A 12519-nucleotide genomic window follows, 5' to 3' on the forward strand; every position below is an offset into this window, starting at 1 on the left:
CTTATACTCTCATGATATCTGAACATACTAAAGCTTTTAATACTGCCACAATTACTCACAAGAAAGCTCTTCAAGGCTTTACATTGCCCCAAGCCCTTTAACCTGCCTATACCCCGACAGTGCGTGAGTTCAACGCTCTCTAACGCTTTGCAGTGTTTCAGAGGTTCTAATTCAGAAACTGTGCGACTGTCTGTAACTGTTATTTTCTGTAAACCTTGTAACTGTTCCACTCCTTTAAAGGTTTTGAACTCATCACATTGTTTTATATCCAGGCTTTTGGTGGCGGTGAATTCACGGGAAAGTATCACCAAGTTTTTTAAACCCCCAAATTTCGCAATCTTTAGAGTTTCTTGGAAATAACTATACGGAACTTCCGTTTCTTCTCTCGCCCTCTTCGCCACAATGTTCATTTTGCCTTTGTCTTGGTAGTAATCAGGGAGAAAAAAAAAGATGTCATGCACACATTTTCTGACGCATGAGTATATCTGCATCGGAAAATCGATAGATTCCCATACGCTAGTATTAGTATTATTATTATTATTTTTCAGAAAAAAAAATATATAGTTACGTTCGTGATATGGAGGAGAACAGCGGGAAGGAAACTATAAAGTACCTCCTTCCATCCGAATGAGGGGAAAAAAGTGCGGGGGCGACAATTTTGTCGCCACTACTTGAGGTTTCTAATTGGTTTCGTTACGTCTAACACTAACTAACTGATTAACCGTTTGTGCATTAATGCGGTGCCCTTCATATTTAACTTACGTAAGGTCGAACAACACGACATCCACACATATTTGTAAACAATTTAAATATTTGTTTATATATTCCATCGCTCGCTCACGGCTGGCAGTCTGTTTAGTGAACTACTTAAACTCGGTTACCGACCCACTTGTTTCATCTGCCTCTTTTTTTGTTTTTTTTTCTCCTTTGGTTACGGTCTCTGCTTCACACTTAGGGATTGGCATGTGGGCGTAAGCGCGTGCATATATTTGGAATAATAAAAAAAAAAAAAAGAAGGGTCATTGGGTTCCATTAGATGAGACATGCGGCCAAACCAAAACCGAATATTCCCACAAAATATGACACACCGGTGCCAAACATCTCCGCGGCATTTGTTATTGCGGTCTGTTGTGCATGAAAATCATTGGCTTCGCACATCTGTTGGTTACTTTTCATGTGGCACGAGCGAATTATGAGTGACAATTAGGGGGAGAAAAAAAAAAAAAGAGAGAAACAAATCTCCAACGCCGTCTAAATTTTTGCCCTGAAAGGAATGGTTCATAAATGTGAAATGGCTAAAAGCAAAACGAGGATTCCAATTTACGCGTTATATGCTGCACGGAGGAACAAGGAAACAAACCCGCATTAATTTGTGGGTAAGTCGGCGAGCCCTCAGTTTGCAACAATCATGAATTAAATTGAAGTGAAGTCCAAACATTTGTAGAAGGAAAGAAAATGGAAAAAATTAAAAAAAAACACGTCATTACAAGAGACAATGACAGCTGTGACAACATAATGCTTTCGATGATACGCCAACTTCTTTCAAAAATAACCATCGAGCTCACTCAATTTCATCCAAATTTTAAATGCCAGAGGTGATACCAACGGCAGCACGCACACGCGTAGCTTTCCAACGTGCCCTCCGCGGAATCATTATTTCACGTCGACGATAAACTTTCACACCTGCAATAGTTACGTGGCGCCACAACTTCTTTTTTTTTTTTAAATATAAAAAAACCCAACAACACAACTTTCACTGCAGAGAAGAGGACGATGTCACGTGTTTATCTTTCCCAATGTATTAGATTTAAAGCGGAAGGAACATATGTGCTGCGCGTTGTAGTGGATACGGTATCATTAAAATAATGAATACAACATTGGATTTGTCTACCTGCATGACGAAGTGGGGAAGGGGAAGGGAGGGGAGAAAATAAGAAAGCAACAAAATAAAAAGGAGAGAAATATATATTTGCGTGTATGTGCATGTGTGTAGCGGAAACAATCCCCGCAAAGTAAATGCGCTTGTACAAACAAAATAGAAGGGACGGTTAGTGACCACGCGTGTGTGCGTATGGGGACAATAAATATAAAACACAGGACCGGAGATATACACGAAAGAAACCAAAGAAACAAACAAACAAACGGGAATTTTAAAAAGAAAAACCAAGAGAACAAATACATGTGAGCCCGCACCCAGGTTAATGAAGAAAGGGTGGAAGAAAAGAGGGAAGTCAAGAAATAAAAGGAATAAGGAGCGTATAGCGAAATAAAGAAGGGAGAACATACGTGAAGATTATCATTTGATATATCTACCCCGTTACACTATGATGCCCGAGCCTGCAAGCGCGCCCCACGGAAACAAAGAGAGAGAAAAGCGCACGATATAAGGCACGGGGTTTGAAACAAATATATATACGAAAAGAAAAAGGGAAAGGGAGATGTGATGCTCTTGTCAACCCCCATCTCCTTACCTTTTGTTGGTTACTGCGTAAAGACGAAGTTTAGTGGGCAAGAATAAGATAATATATAATGGTAAAAACACGTTAAACTAAAGGGATGCCATAATGGCTATGGTAACAAAAAATGCGGAGGGTTAGGGTTAGCCGCGCGTACGGCGGACTCAGGGTTGGGAACAAGCAGGGAACAAATGCAAAGCTTAGCCGAGCAGTGAATAAACCAAATCACCTGTAAACATTGTCATAACGTTACCGTAAAGCCATCAATATCGCTCAACTGCCCAGTGGCGATACTTGTGCTGCGTCCCGTGGATTGAGAGACCACGGTGTGATCTATGACCTTTCCAACCTTCGCAGCAACAATATGTATGACTTGCCTACAGTAGTCATCGCTCCATACGAATCCTGCCTCGGGTGGCAACGCAACACGCCACCGTTCGCAAAAGGGCATCAATGCTTTCCGTCGTTGTGCGGCTGTAAACGTGCCCAGTAGGGCATTGAGGGAGTCGACAATAGTTTGGGCTGAACGCGTTATTGCATTGCCTGAGAGACCGCGTTCGCCGCTGGAAATAGAGCCTTCAGAGCTATCCCCGAAGACACAAGTGTCCTTATCGATATCCAGCGCTGCAAAGATCCTTCCCGGCACAGCATTCAGTTGCCATATTTCCACAGGTGCGTTCACACCGCGAAGTTCAACGGGAGCAAGTGCGGTGACATCAAACTGCCGCCGTTCCTCCGCCCTCAGCGACATGTATGTCGCGCGTGTCATTAACACCTGCCCACCATCTGCCACACCTTCCGTCCGCGCTGCCATGTTTGATGTGTGCCCGTAGTAGTCATATCCTTTAGTAACCTCATCATTCCGAATTTCGCATAACCCGGTGTGAATCCCAACACGCACACGCAGGCCACTCCACAGCTGGTCGTACACGTTAGGATCCAGATGTGCGGACGGCGGAGTATACCCCTCTTCTTCTTCAGCTCGCCGCCGCTCCATATCTCGGTAGAGCTCATCGAACGCAGTCGTCCCCCAGTTGTGGTGCAAGAATGTCCGTTGCAGATCATGTGCAAGCTGTACGGCAGCGAAGGGGTCCTTGCAAGCAATCATGAAGGAGTCTCCAACCGTCTTTACCTCATAACAGTTGTATCGCACAATAAGTGACCGAATCAAACGGTGGTGCAGGTCAACAGCATCGGGCATCAACTCGGGGTATGCCGACCACTGCGCAGTGCTGCTTTCAATGTCTGTGAAAACAAGCGTCACAGGATCTGACAGTTCCTTCGGTGCATTCCCGTTGTCACGGGCACTACGCTGCGCGAAGTACAATTGACAAACAACTATTGCCACAAACAGAAACACAGTGAAGAGAGAACCAACGACGATGCCTATGAGCGTTGAGCCTGTAGATCCAGCCGCGTTCGGGTCATGATATTGCATCGACGGCGTGACGGGTAGAGCGAGAGTGGGTACAGAGGCATTCAACACACGTGCCATCGACCACACGGAGATGCGGGTTGCTCCATAGTTCACAGCACATCCACCATCGCCAAGACCATCGACATCGTCGTTAACACACTCACCATGGTTGAAAGGGCCATAGTACATATCGCCGGCACTCACACCGATGTTGTTATAGAAAAGATTAATCACCGTCTCCCCGCTCACCTTTTCTATACGCGGAATGATAGTCCGAACTACTCGTGCGGCGGCGAAACCCACCAATGCCAATGGCGTCCACTGCGCTGGGTCTGGAAGCGCGGCGTGAAAGCCCTGTACGATTTCGGATGAGCTGTGGACCTCTGCCCAGTGCGGCAGGTTTGTTGCAATTAGCAGTCGGTTGGCGCTTGAGCTACCGTTGAAAGCTTTCAAAACCTCATCGTATAGAAGCACAACATCGAAGAACGGAACCAGCACATGTACGTCCGGGTTGCGTTCCATGTGTGCCACTATTGACCCAACATCGCTGGCAGTGAGACCAATAATGAACACATTGCCGTAAACAGGAAGTGCACCTTCTATTGTTTCATTGACTCGTGCTGTCACCAGAGAATGCGGCGTCACACCAAATGTCGCGAGCGTCCTTGTCAGTACGTCCCCGATTGCATTAGAGTCCTCCCCCCGAATGACGGCCCGCACGCCGCTGCCGCTGCTGCTCGAAATGTATGCCGCCAGCACGAACAGTTGTTGCTCAAGTGTAGGCGACAAATGAATCACATTCTTCATACGGCGATTTAGCTGTGGGGTGAGGGGCACGGGATCAATGAACGCCAAACCCGGCGTCCGCATTATTGTAGGATGCACTACGCCAAACACGGCTGTAACTGTCCTGGTATTCAACTCTTGCTGCAAGCTACCAGTCAGCCCATCTGAAAGTGCGGGAAGCGTATGCATAAATACCCTATTCGACTGCTCATGATGCCCCCTACTAACGCTGACCGATGCCGCATTGCGCATAATTGTCGCCGCCCTTAATGCAATGGGGTCATCTAATGTTAGGATGAAAAGACCGATTAGCGGAGCGTGCAACCCACCGGAATCACTGTAGCACCCTGATACGTCGCGCGTGATTAGCCCATCCGCCAAGGGCGAAAGGTTACCGTTCTCTTCCAACCTGTTCATGTAAATCACATGCCCACCCTGGTTACAACGGCATGTAGCGCCCTGAGCGGCTGCGGAGCCTGTGCATTCGCCACCGTAGTCACCAATGACGAGGTCATCAATCACGTACCGGCGCTGATTGTACAGCGATTTTTTAAATTCTTCCCTGCTCGTTAGCCACTCACGATTGCTTAGCGCTTGCAGCAGTGCCTCACCGGCAACCCATCCAAGCACCGCCAGCTTCCCAGTGGTGGCATGCTTGAGAAAATGGTCTTCACCACCGGGGCTACTTTCGTTCTTTTGCGCCTTTAGATATGACCTCATTTCCTTCTGAAACCGTCGTACGGCATGGTGTTTGACGTCGGTTGCGAGCGGGTTTGTTCCCGTGATAATAACTTGACCTGACGCAAAGGCGACCTTTCCACTTCGACGGAGTTCTTCAGCTATGATGCTAATAGCTGGCTGCAGCGCAGATGGGGCCAGGATGTACATGTCTTTTGTGCGTTCGTCCGAAGGCACCGCCAAAAGAAACTTGAACGTATCTGTGTTGGGAGGCCCTAATACAAGCACACCCTGCGGATGCAAGGAAGCGAATCGACTCCACATCGCATTGAAGACTTCACCGCTAGCCGAACCATAATCGGAACTTTCTAGCGCAAAAACTCCGCAGAGATCACGCCCCATTCTTGACATCAGCCTCATCGTGAGTTCATACTGTACCTCACCATAAGAGGTATTGTGCAAATGCATTAAACCCAATCGAAGTGGTCGTAGTTGACTCAGTGCGTAGTAAATGAGGGCGATGAGTTCGGCAACAGGATCGGCTCCAAGGAAGTACAAATGCGGTGTCCACTTGCGGAGCCCGCTTGACCCAGTAACTGGGGCGAAGGCAATTACATTGTGCTTTTCGAGTAGAGGTGTCACGGCTAAGACATCACGGTCACTCAACGGCCCGAGCAGCACCAGCAATTCCGATTTGTTTGAAAGTTTCTTGTCAAGCGCATCAATGCTTTGATTACCATAAGATCCCCAGCTTACAGGAACAACGTGCACATTTCGCGCTGCGGTCCAATTACGTGCAGCGAGCGAGCTGTTGAAACCAGAAATGATGGCATCACCAATTGGTGAGGGAGCACGGAGGCCACGCATAAGGCACAGCACAGTCACTGTAACGTTATCTCCCGAATGCACGGAAGCCCGCAGTGGCATCGGAAGCAACATCAACAGCGAAAACATAAACAATGGCACCCACAACCTTGGGACTCTTGAGTTATCCTTCCCTTCACAGCGAAGGCCAACACCAACACCATTGGCGCTCCCTTTAACGTGGACGGACTTTTCTCCTCCTCTTTTTCTCCATTTGTTCCCGAGTAAACTCGTCCTGTCGTTCATAATATCAGCAAATGGCTCAAATGGATCTGCAGTCTAAGTGTAAGCAGAAGGTGGCGGTCTAAGAAAGTGAACAAAAAAAAAGAAGAAAAAAAAGGGGAAATGGAAATGCGTTGTGACGTTGGGTAGTGAAGTTCAGACATGGGCTGCGACTGTGGGTGAATTCGCGACCACATTATTTTCTTCATCCCTCCCCTTCATTGTGGTAAAACCAATGCAAAAAAGGGGGAAAGTGAAGAGTGGAGAAGGAATTCGAGTTAAGGGTATGTGCGCAATAGGCAAAAATAGCACAAATAACAATAATAAAGCGTGGTGGTCATATACATTTGCACACGACCACGTGCCCCTAAAGTCTCGGCGACTTTCCCCTGTGATACGTACATGGCATGGTGGTGGTAATGGAAAGGAATAATCAAACGGGGACCGCGTTAGAAGCTTCTCACACACATCGTTTCATTGGTTTCCAAAGGTGCAAACTGTGTGCGTGACAGCCGATATTATGTGGAAGAACTCTTTGCGTGACTGTCCACATTTCCATAAACTACCTGGTCTGTTGAGCGGTACGACGGGGAAAAAGATGAAAATTTACCGACCAACGTTACTTTCCTTCATAAGGGCGAAGAGGCGCCTCCTGGCTCCACGCAGCATAGAAATACGCTACCAGGTCAGTGCACACATATATACACATAAACACGCAAATATTTACTTACCTTCCCCTCACAGATATATGCATATGTATTATATATATATATTCTTTTTCTTAATAATTTAAAAAAAAAAGGTCTCTCTTCCCCTTCTCCCCAAAAGACATTTAGTAGTGTAAATTTGGCTCTCCGTGTGCCTGTCTGGCTACCTCCCACTTTTCCTTCCTCTGAACAATGCGGTTGCCGCTTCATTTCATTTGATTTCCCCTTGTTTCCCTTTCTCTCTCTCTCTCTCTCTACACATTATCATGGGAATCGATTTCGTTCTTTCTGCTAACGAGGAGTGGAAAAGAAAGGACACGCACACACACAGAGGCATCTGCAAAACAATATTAACGAAATCTCCATGGAAAGCTGGGGCCGACGATTCCAAACCCCAATACATTCGCACGACGTGAACAACGAAAAATCAAAAAAAATCGAAAAAAAAAGAAGTACGACCATCGCCGGAAAATAGTTGTATGAGAAACCATTGAGTGAAAAGAGCATGGCTCCGACGCTCAGCAAAGTTTGTCAGTGCCACACCGTTAATGAATTGGAAAGAAGAGGGAAAGAACGTGAGGAAAACCCTAACATTCTGCTGTGCTCCCCCCGCACCCGCATCCACTAACCGGAGTGGCTAATGTCAATGGTGGGGTGGGGGAGGGGGGAGTGGGGAAGCTCTACCTTACGATGCTCCATTCTTTACAAAGAAATTCCGAATGAATGCGACTGCCTCGTCCACAGAGTCGGTGAAGCAAAGCGAGTCAACCTCCTCCTTTGATATGGTTCCGAACTCAGCAAGCGCTTCCCAGTTCACCACTGTCTTCCAAAATTTGGTGCAGAAGAGAACAATGGGAAACTCAGGAATCTTCCGCGTCTGCCGCAGCGTCAACAGTTCGAAAACCTCATCCATCGTTCCGAATCCCCCGGGCGCGATGACGATCGCACGGCAGGAGTACATCATCCAGAACTTGCGAGTGAAGAAATAATGGAATGTGAATGCCAGACCTGCCGTCACATATCGGTTGAGCCCTGCTTCAAAGGGAAGCGATATGCCCATTCCCATCGTCAGCGCACCCGGAACAGAAGATGCGCCCTTGTTTGCAGCCTCCATGAAACCAGGTCCCCCGCCAGTGGTGACTACCAAATCGTGAAACAAATCCGCTTCCGCATCCACGTCAGCTTCTTTGTTAACTGCGCTCAAACTTGGCCGGAAATAGTCCGGGAGGCGAGAGAAGGAGGCATTAATCAACTCCTTCTCCTTGAGGGAGAACTCGGCAATACGTTTCGACAGCTCGGTAACCCTTTCCATCCATTCGCACATCCATTCAATACTTCGCAGGCGCTTCATCTCCGTCTCGATGCGAGTCTTCTCCTGCGGGTCGGTTGCGGATTTGAGGGCAGTCACACGGCTCTCCATGGCAGCTTTGTGTTCTTCTTTCGTCATGGAGCGCGCGCTGCCAAACAACAGGACGGTGGAGCGAATGTGATTTTTGCGCAGTCTTGCCGCGGGCTCCTCAAATTCGCACAAGATACGAATAAGGCGACCTTGTGTGCTTCGTAAGAATGCTTCGTTGTTGTACGACTTGACAGCGGGGACGAGTGCCCTCTTTTGTGCATCATCAATTTTCTGCACGTAGGGTGCGGATTCGTCGGTACCGGGCATCTGGCGGCGTTAGTTTGTGTGGCTTCGTCAAAATTAGCTACGGTAGTAAGGTGCAAAATTGGGAGGAAACAGCATAAAAGGAAAGAAAAAAAAAGAGAAAGGAAAAATGATTCAATTATGCATGGTGAAGCAGCATGATTAGTGGGGAAGAACAAAGCAGAATATTTACGTGCATTTTTTCGTTTGTGTGTGTGTGCACCCATGAAGGAAGACGGGCAATAAGTAAGAGCTCAAATTATTTCTTTGTCCTGCCGCGAACCAGCCGTCTGCTTTTTTTTTTATTTTATTACTGAGCTTCGTACTTTCTCAACTCTCTCAGCCACCGCCCTCCTCCACAACGTTCCACACGTGTTTTACACCCCCCCCCTTGTCGTTACTCGACCTTCACTATAATGAAAGTCATGAGGAAATAAAAAAAAAAAAAGAAACCTTCATGTCAAAGAATCTCAAAGCAGAATTTCACGGCACCGCAGAGACGGTCTTCACATACTTCTTACACGTGCTGCCAAAACCGGTGCAAATAATAAAAAAGAAAACAACAACAATAATAACAACAATAACAAAAATTCAAACGTGAGGGTTTCGCTCCCCCGCCCACTCATACGTAAACGCATAAGAACTATCAGTCCTTATAAACACGCTACTACGACTACGCTTCCGCACTTCCACTTTTTTGTCGTTATAATCAACTACTTTCCAGTGGGCACGGGAGGAAACAAAGGGGAAAGAAAGGTGTCGCTAACAAAACAACAAAAAAAGAAGAAAAAAAATGGAACAAATATCGAGCACACACAACAAAAGGTGATCATTGCCTTCAGATAGATGACTGTCCTCCCCATTTTTTTCCCCCATCCATCCATCTGGTCCTGAGCACGCGCACACACAAAATATTCAGCAGCATTTCCCTTTTAATTCTTCCGTATGTTAGGCGTTAATTCCTAAACATAAAGATATCCCCCCTCTCCCATTTTACGGTTCCTGGTAACAAAATAATAATAATAATTATTATTAGTATTGTAATGTTGCTTACTATAATTAACGGCCTCTACTTGGACCATCCCTCTTTTGTTTCTTCCCACACCAGGAAATGTAACCCCGTTTGACACCCGTTCAAACAGAGTACTAACACATAAATCATTCGCTACGTACCATTTACCCCAGTATGGCTCAGTTTCCGAGTGCCTTGACAAACATGATATAACTATCCTCTCTTGATCCTCTTCCATCATTATCTTTTAACATTTATCATCAGCATCTTCACTATGGTCGTCGTGCATAACTCATCCCCTTTCTTGCCTTCACTTCACTTCACTTCATTTGATTTCTTGTTTTTTTTCTTTCATGAGAGGAGAAAGGAAGCGGCTTCCACGCGCGGAACCGAAAGGGTACGCATCATGGGGCTTTTTTTTTTCAGTATTTAAACACCTGCGACTCCGCGTAGCCCATGTCCTTTAAAAGCCCTTTCAGTGGTCCCTGCTCGGGAGCCATTCCCTCATTGAAAATCTTTTCACCAGCTATTTCCTTTATTAGTTCTGGAGGTCCCGCCACGAGGATTTTCGTGTAACGCTCCCCAGGTTTCGGCATAAAGGCACGAATCATTTCTTCATTAATTTCCCCGATACCGCCCAACCAACGATGTGGTACCTCTTGTAATGCAAGATACATGTTGAAGTTGTTGAACGTCGCCTGCAGGTTCGATAGTTCATTCGCCAAAAGAATGTCACCCCGCTTTTCATTAGCATACACGAGAGACACGTGTGTGTTATCTTTTGGGTTATCTAAAATCTCTCGTAACATTCTATACATGGGTGCTATACCTGTGCCGCTTGCCAGCATGCCTACACTTTTCCACATGTTTGGTTTGTAAAGAATTTTCACAAATGGACCCTTCACATGTAACTCCTCCCCGGGCCGTAGTTGAAAGAGTTCGCCACTCATCTTATCCTTCAGCCTCTTCTTGACCAAAATTTCGAAGCGTCCCTTTGTGTTATTTGGTGTAATGGGTACAAAAGGGTACGTTATTTCACTTCCACTATTATCCTTAATTCGCGCAATGATGCACGCGCCAGGTGGCATATGAAAAGGCGTTTCTGCTGTTTCCAATCCAAAGCAAAGACGGCGCGTGTCAGGTGATTCATATTGCGCTGATATGAGTTTAAAAGCGGAGAATTTATCCGGACTGAAACTTGATGGCTGCTTCGTTGCGCAATCCACTGCTATTCCATTAGAGGGACGTGCGGCATAAAAGACACCTGCAGTGAGGGATGCAGCGAAAGATAAGGCGAGTCGCACCATTATTACTATTATTTTCTTTCTTTTTTTGTAAAAAAGGGAGGGGGATTCTCACCCGCAGCTGCAACTATTCCTATTCCTACTTTATTATTATTATTATTATTGTTGTTGTTGTTGTTTTCGTTTTTGCATGACGCAACAGTGCAATGAAAACGGGCAAAGGCACAAAACAACGACAACAACACAGGCGGTGCCATTTTTTTTAAATAAATAAAATTGGAGAGAAGTGGAACATCGGGGTAACCGCAAAGAAATATTAGTTAAAGAGATGAGAGGAAAAAATAATAAACTGAGGGGTGGGGTGGGGTGGGGAAAAAAGAAAATAAAGGACAAGGAAGGGGGAAAAAAAATCAAAGGAACCAAAGGGACTACCATAAAGGAAAGAAAGAAAAGGAGGCATGTGGGTGTGCGGGGGAAAAAACAAAACATGGTATCAAAAACATACGTATCCTTTCGGAGGGAAAATAAATAAATAAAATAAAACAACAACAAATTTAGTGCGACATATCCGGATCGTAAAAGCGAAGAAGAAAGAAAAAAAAAAGAAAAGGAGAGGAGAGGAGATGGTTGGGATTAGGACCCGGCTTCCCCCCCTTCCCTTCGGAAGGTGTAGTAAAATGTAAAGATGAGACGCATGGAAGTGGAAGTTCAGATGGTGAGGGCAAAAATAAATAAATAAAAATAAAAATAAAAATATAAAATAAAATAAAGCAGTATTCACCACTTCCATCATGGAGCATAAAAACCAATTAGATACATTTAAATAAATCTAAAGTCAGGAGTCAAATTGCACACATTCCATCATTTTCTTCTCTGAAGGGAGGAAGGGAAGGGGTTTTCTCCCTTGCATGTGCCGTCGTTGTTCACTCTTAACCGAAGAACGGAAGCAAAACAAACAAACAAACACACGCACACACACGCTGAAAACAACAACAACAACTAAAAAAAAAAGTTGACCAAAAATACTACATATTTCACGCTCGAGAGAAGTCCCTGTCCTTATTTTATTTTTTATGTTGTTTCATTTCTCTCCTCCCTTCACTTTTTTTTTTCTCTTTCCCCCTTCATCACAAAAACGAGGTGAAGGCAAATATCCGTGGGAATATAATTTGTACGGGGAGGAGAGGAAAGAAAATGAATTAAAAGTAAAATGGGAAATTTCTGGATGCTCCTGCACACACACGCGCGCAAATGCTTCGGACAAACACATACGGAGTTATGCATTTGTACGCTTCGTAAACGCTACAAAAATAACAAAAAATGTCAGCAGTAATGATGATAATAATATAATATTATATAAAATAATAATGACAACAGTGGGGGAAAATAATGAACGCTATTAGCGTGTTTTTTTTTTTTACGGGTGCAAGCTCACAAACACATGGACACAAGCACACACAAATGTAAATATATATATATATATATATATAT

General features: G+C 45.3%; 2 protein-coding genes and 1 pseudogene across 3 annotated transcripts; all 3 read right to left on the reverse strand.

Moving 5' to 3' along the window:
• Positions 1–2745: 2745 nt before the first annotated feature.
• On the reverse strand, positions 2746–6243 carry TEOVI_000060600:pseudogene (annotated as a pseudogene). Its single transcript has one exon. A coding segment is annotated over exon 1 (3498 nt).
• Positions 6244–7815: 1572 nt separating this feature from the next.
• On the reverse strand, positions 7816–8796 carry TEOVI_000060700 (putative lysine decarboxylase, putative; the record flags this gene model as incomplete). The annotated part of the gene is made up of 1 exon (XM_067223989.1): positions 7816–8796. The coding sequence occupies one exon, from the start codon at positions 8794–8796 to the stop codon at positions 7816–7818; it is 981 nt and encodes a 326-aa protein (XP_067080090.1).
• Positions 8797–10206: 1410 nt separating this feature from the next.
• On the reverse strand, positions 10207–11091 carry TEOVI_000060800 (NADH-cytochrome b5 reductase, putative; the record flags this gene model as incomplete). Its single annotated transcript, XM_067223990.1, has 1 exon — positions 10207–11091. One exon carries the CDS (start codon positions 11089–11091, stop codon positions 10207–10209), a length of 885 nt encoding a protein of 294 aa, XP_067080091.1.
• Between the last annotated feature and the right edge of the window lie 1428 nt (positions 11092–12519).

This window comes from Trypanosoma equiperdum, assembly GCF_001457755.1.
Source record: "Trypanosoma equiperdum strain OVI genome assembly, contig: ctg_205, whole genome shotgun sequence".
Classification (NCBI taxonomy): domain Eukaryota; phylum Euglenozoa; class Kinetoplastea; order Trypanosomatida; family Trypanosomatidae; genus Trypanosoma; species Trypanosoma equiperdum.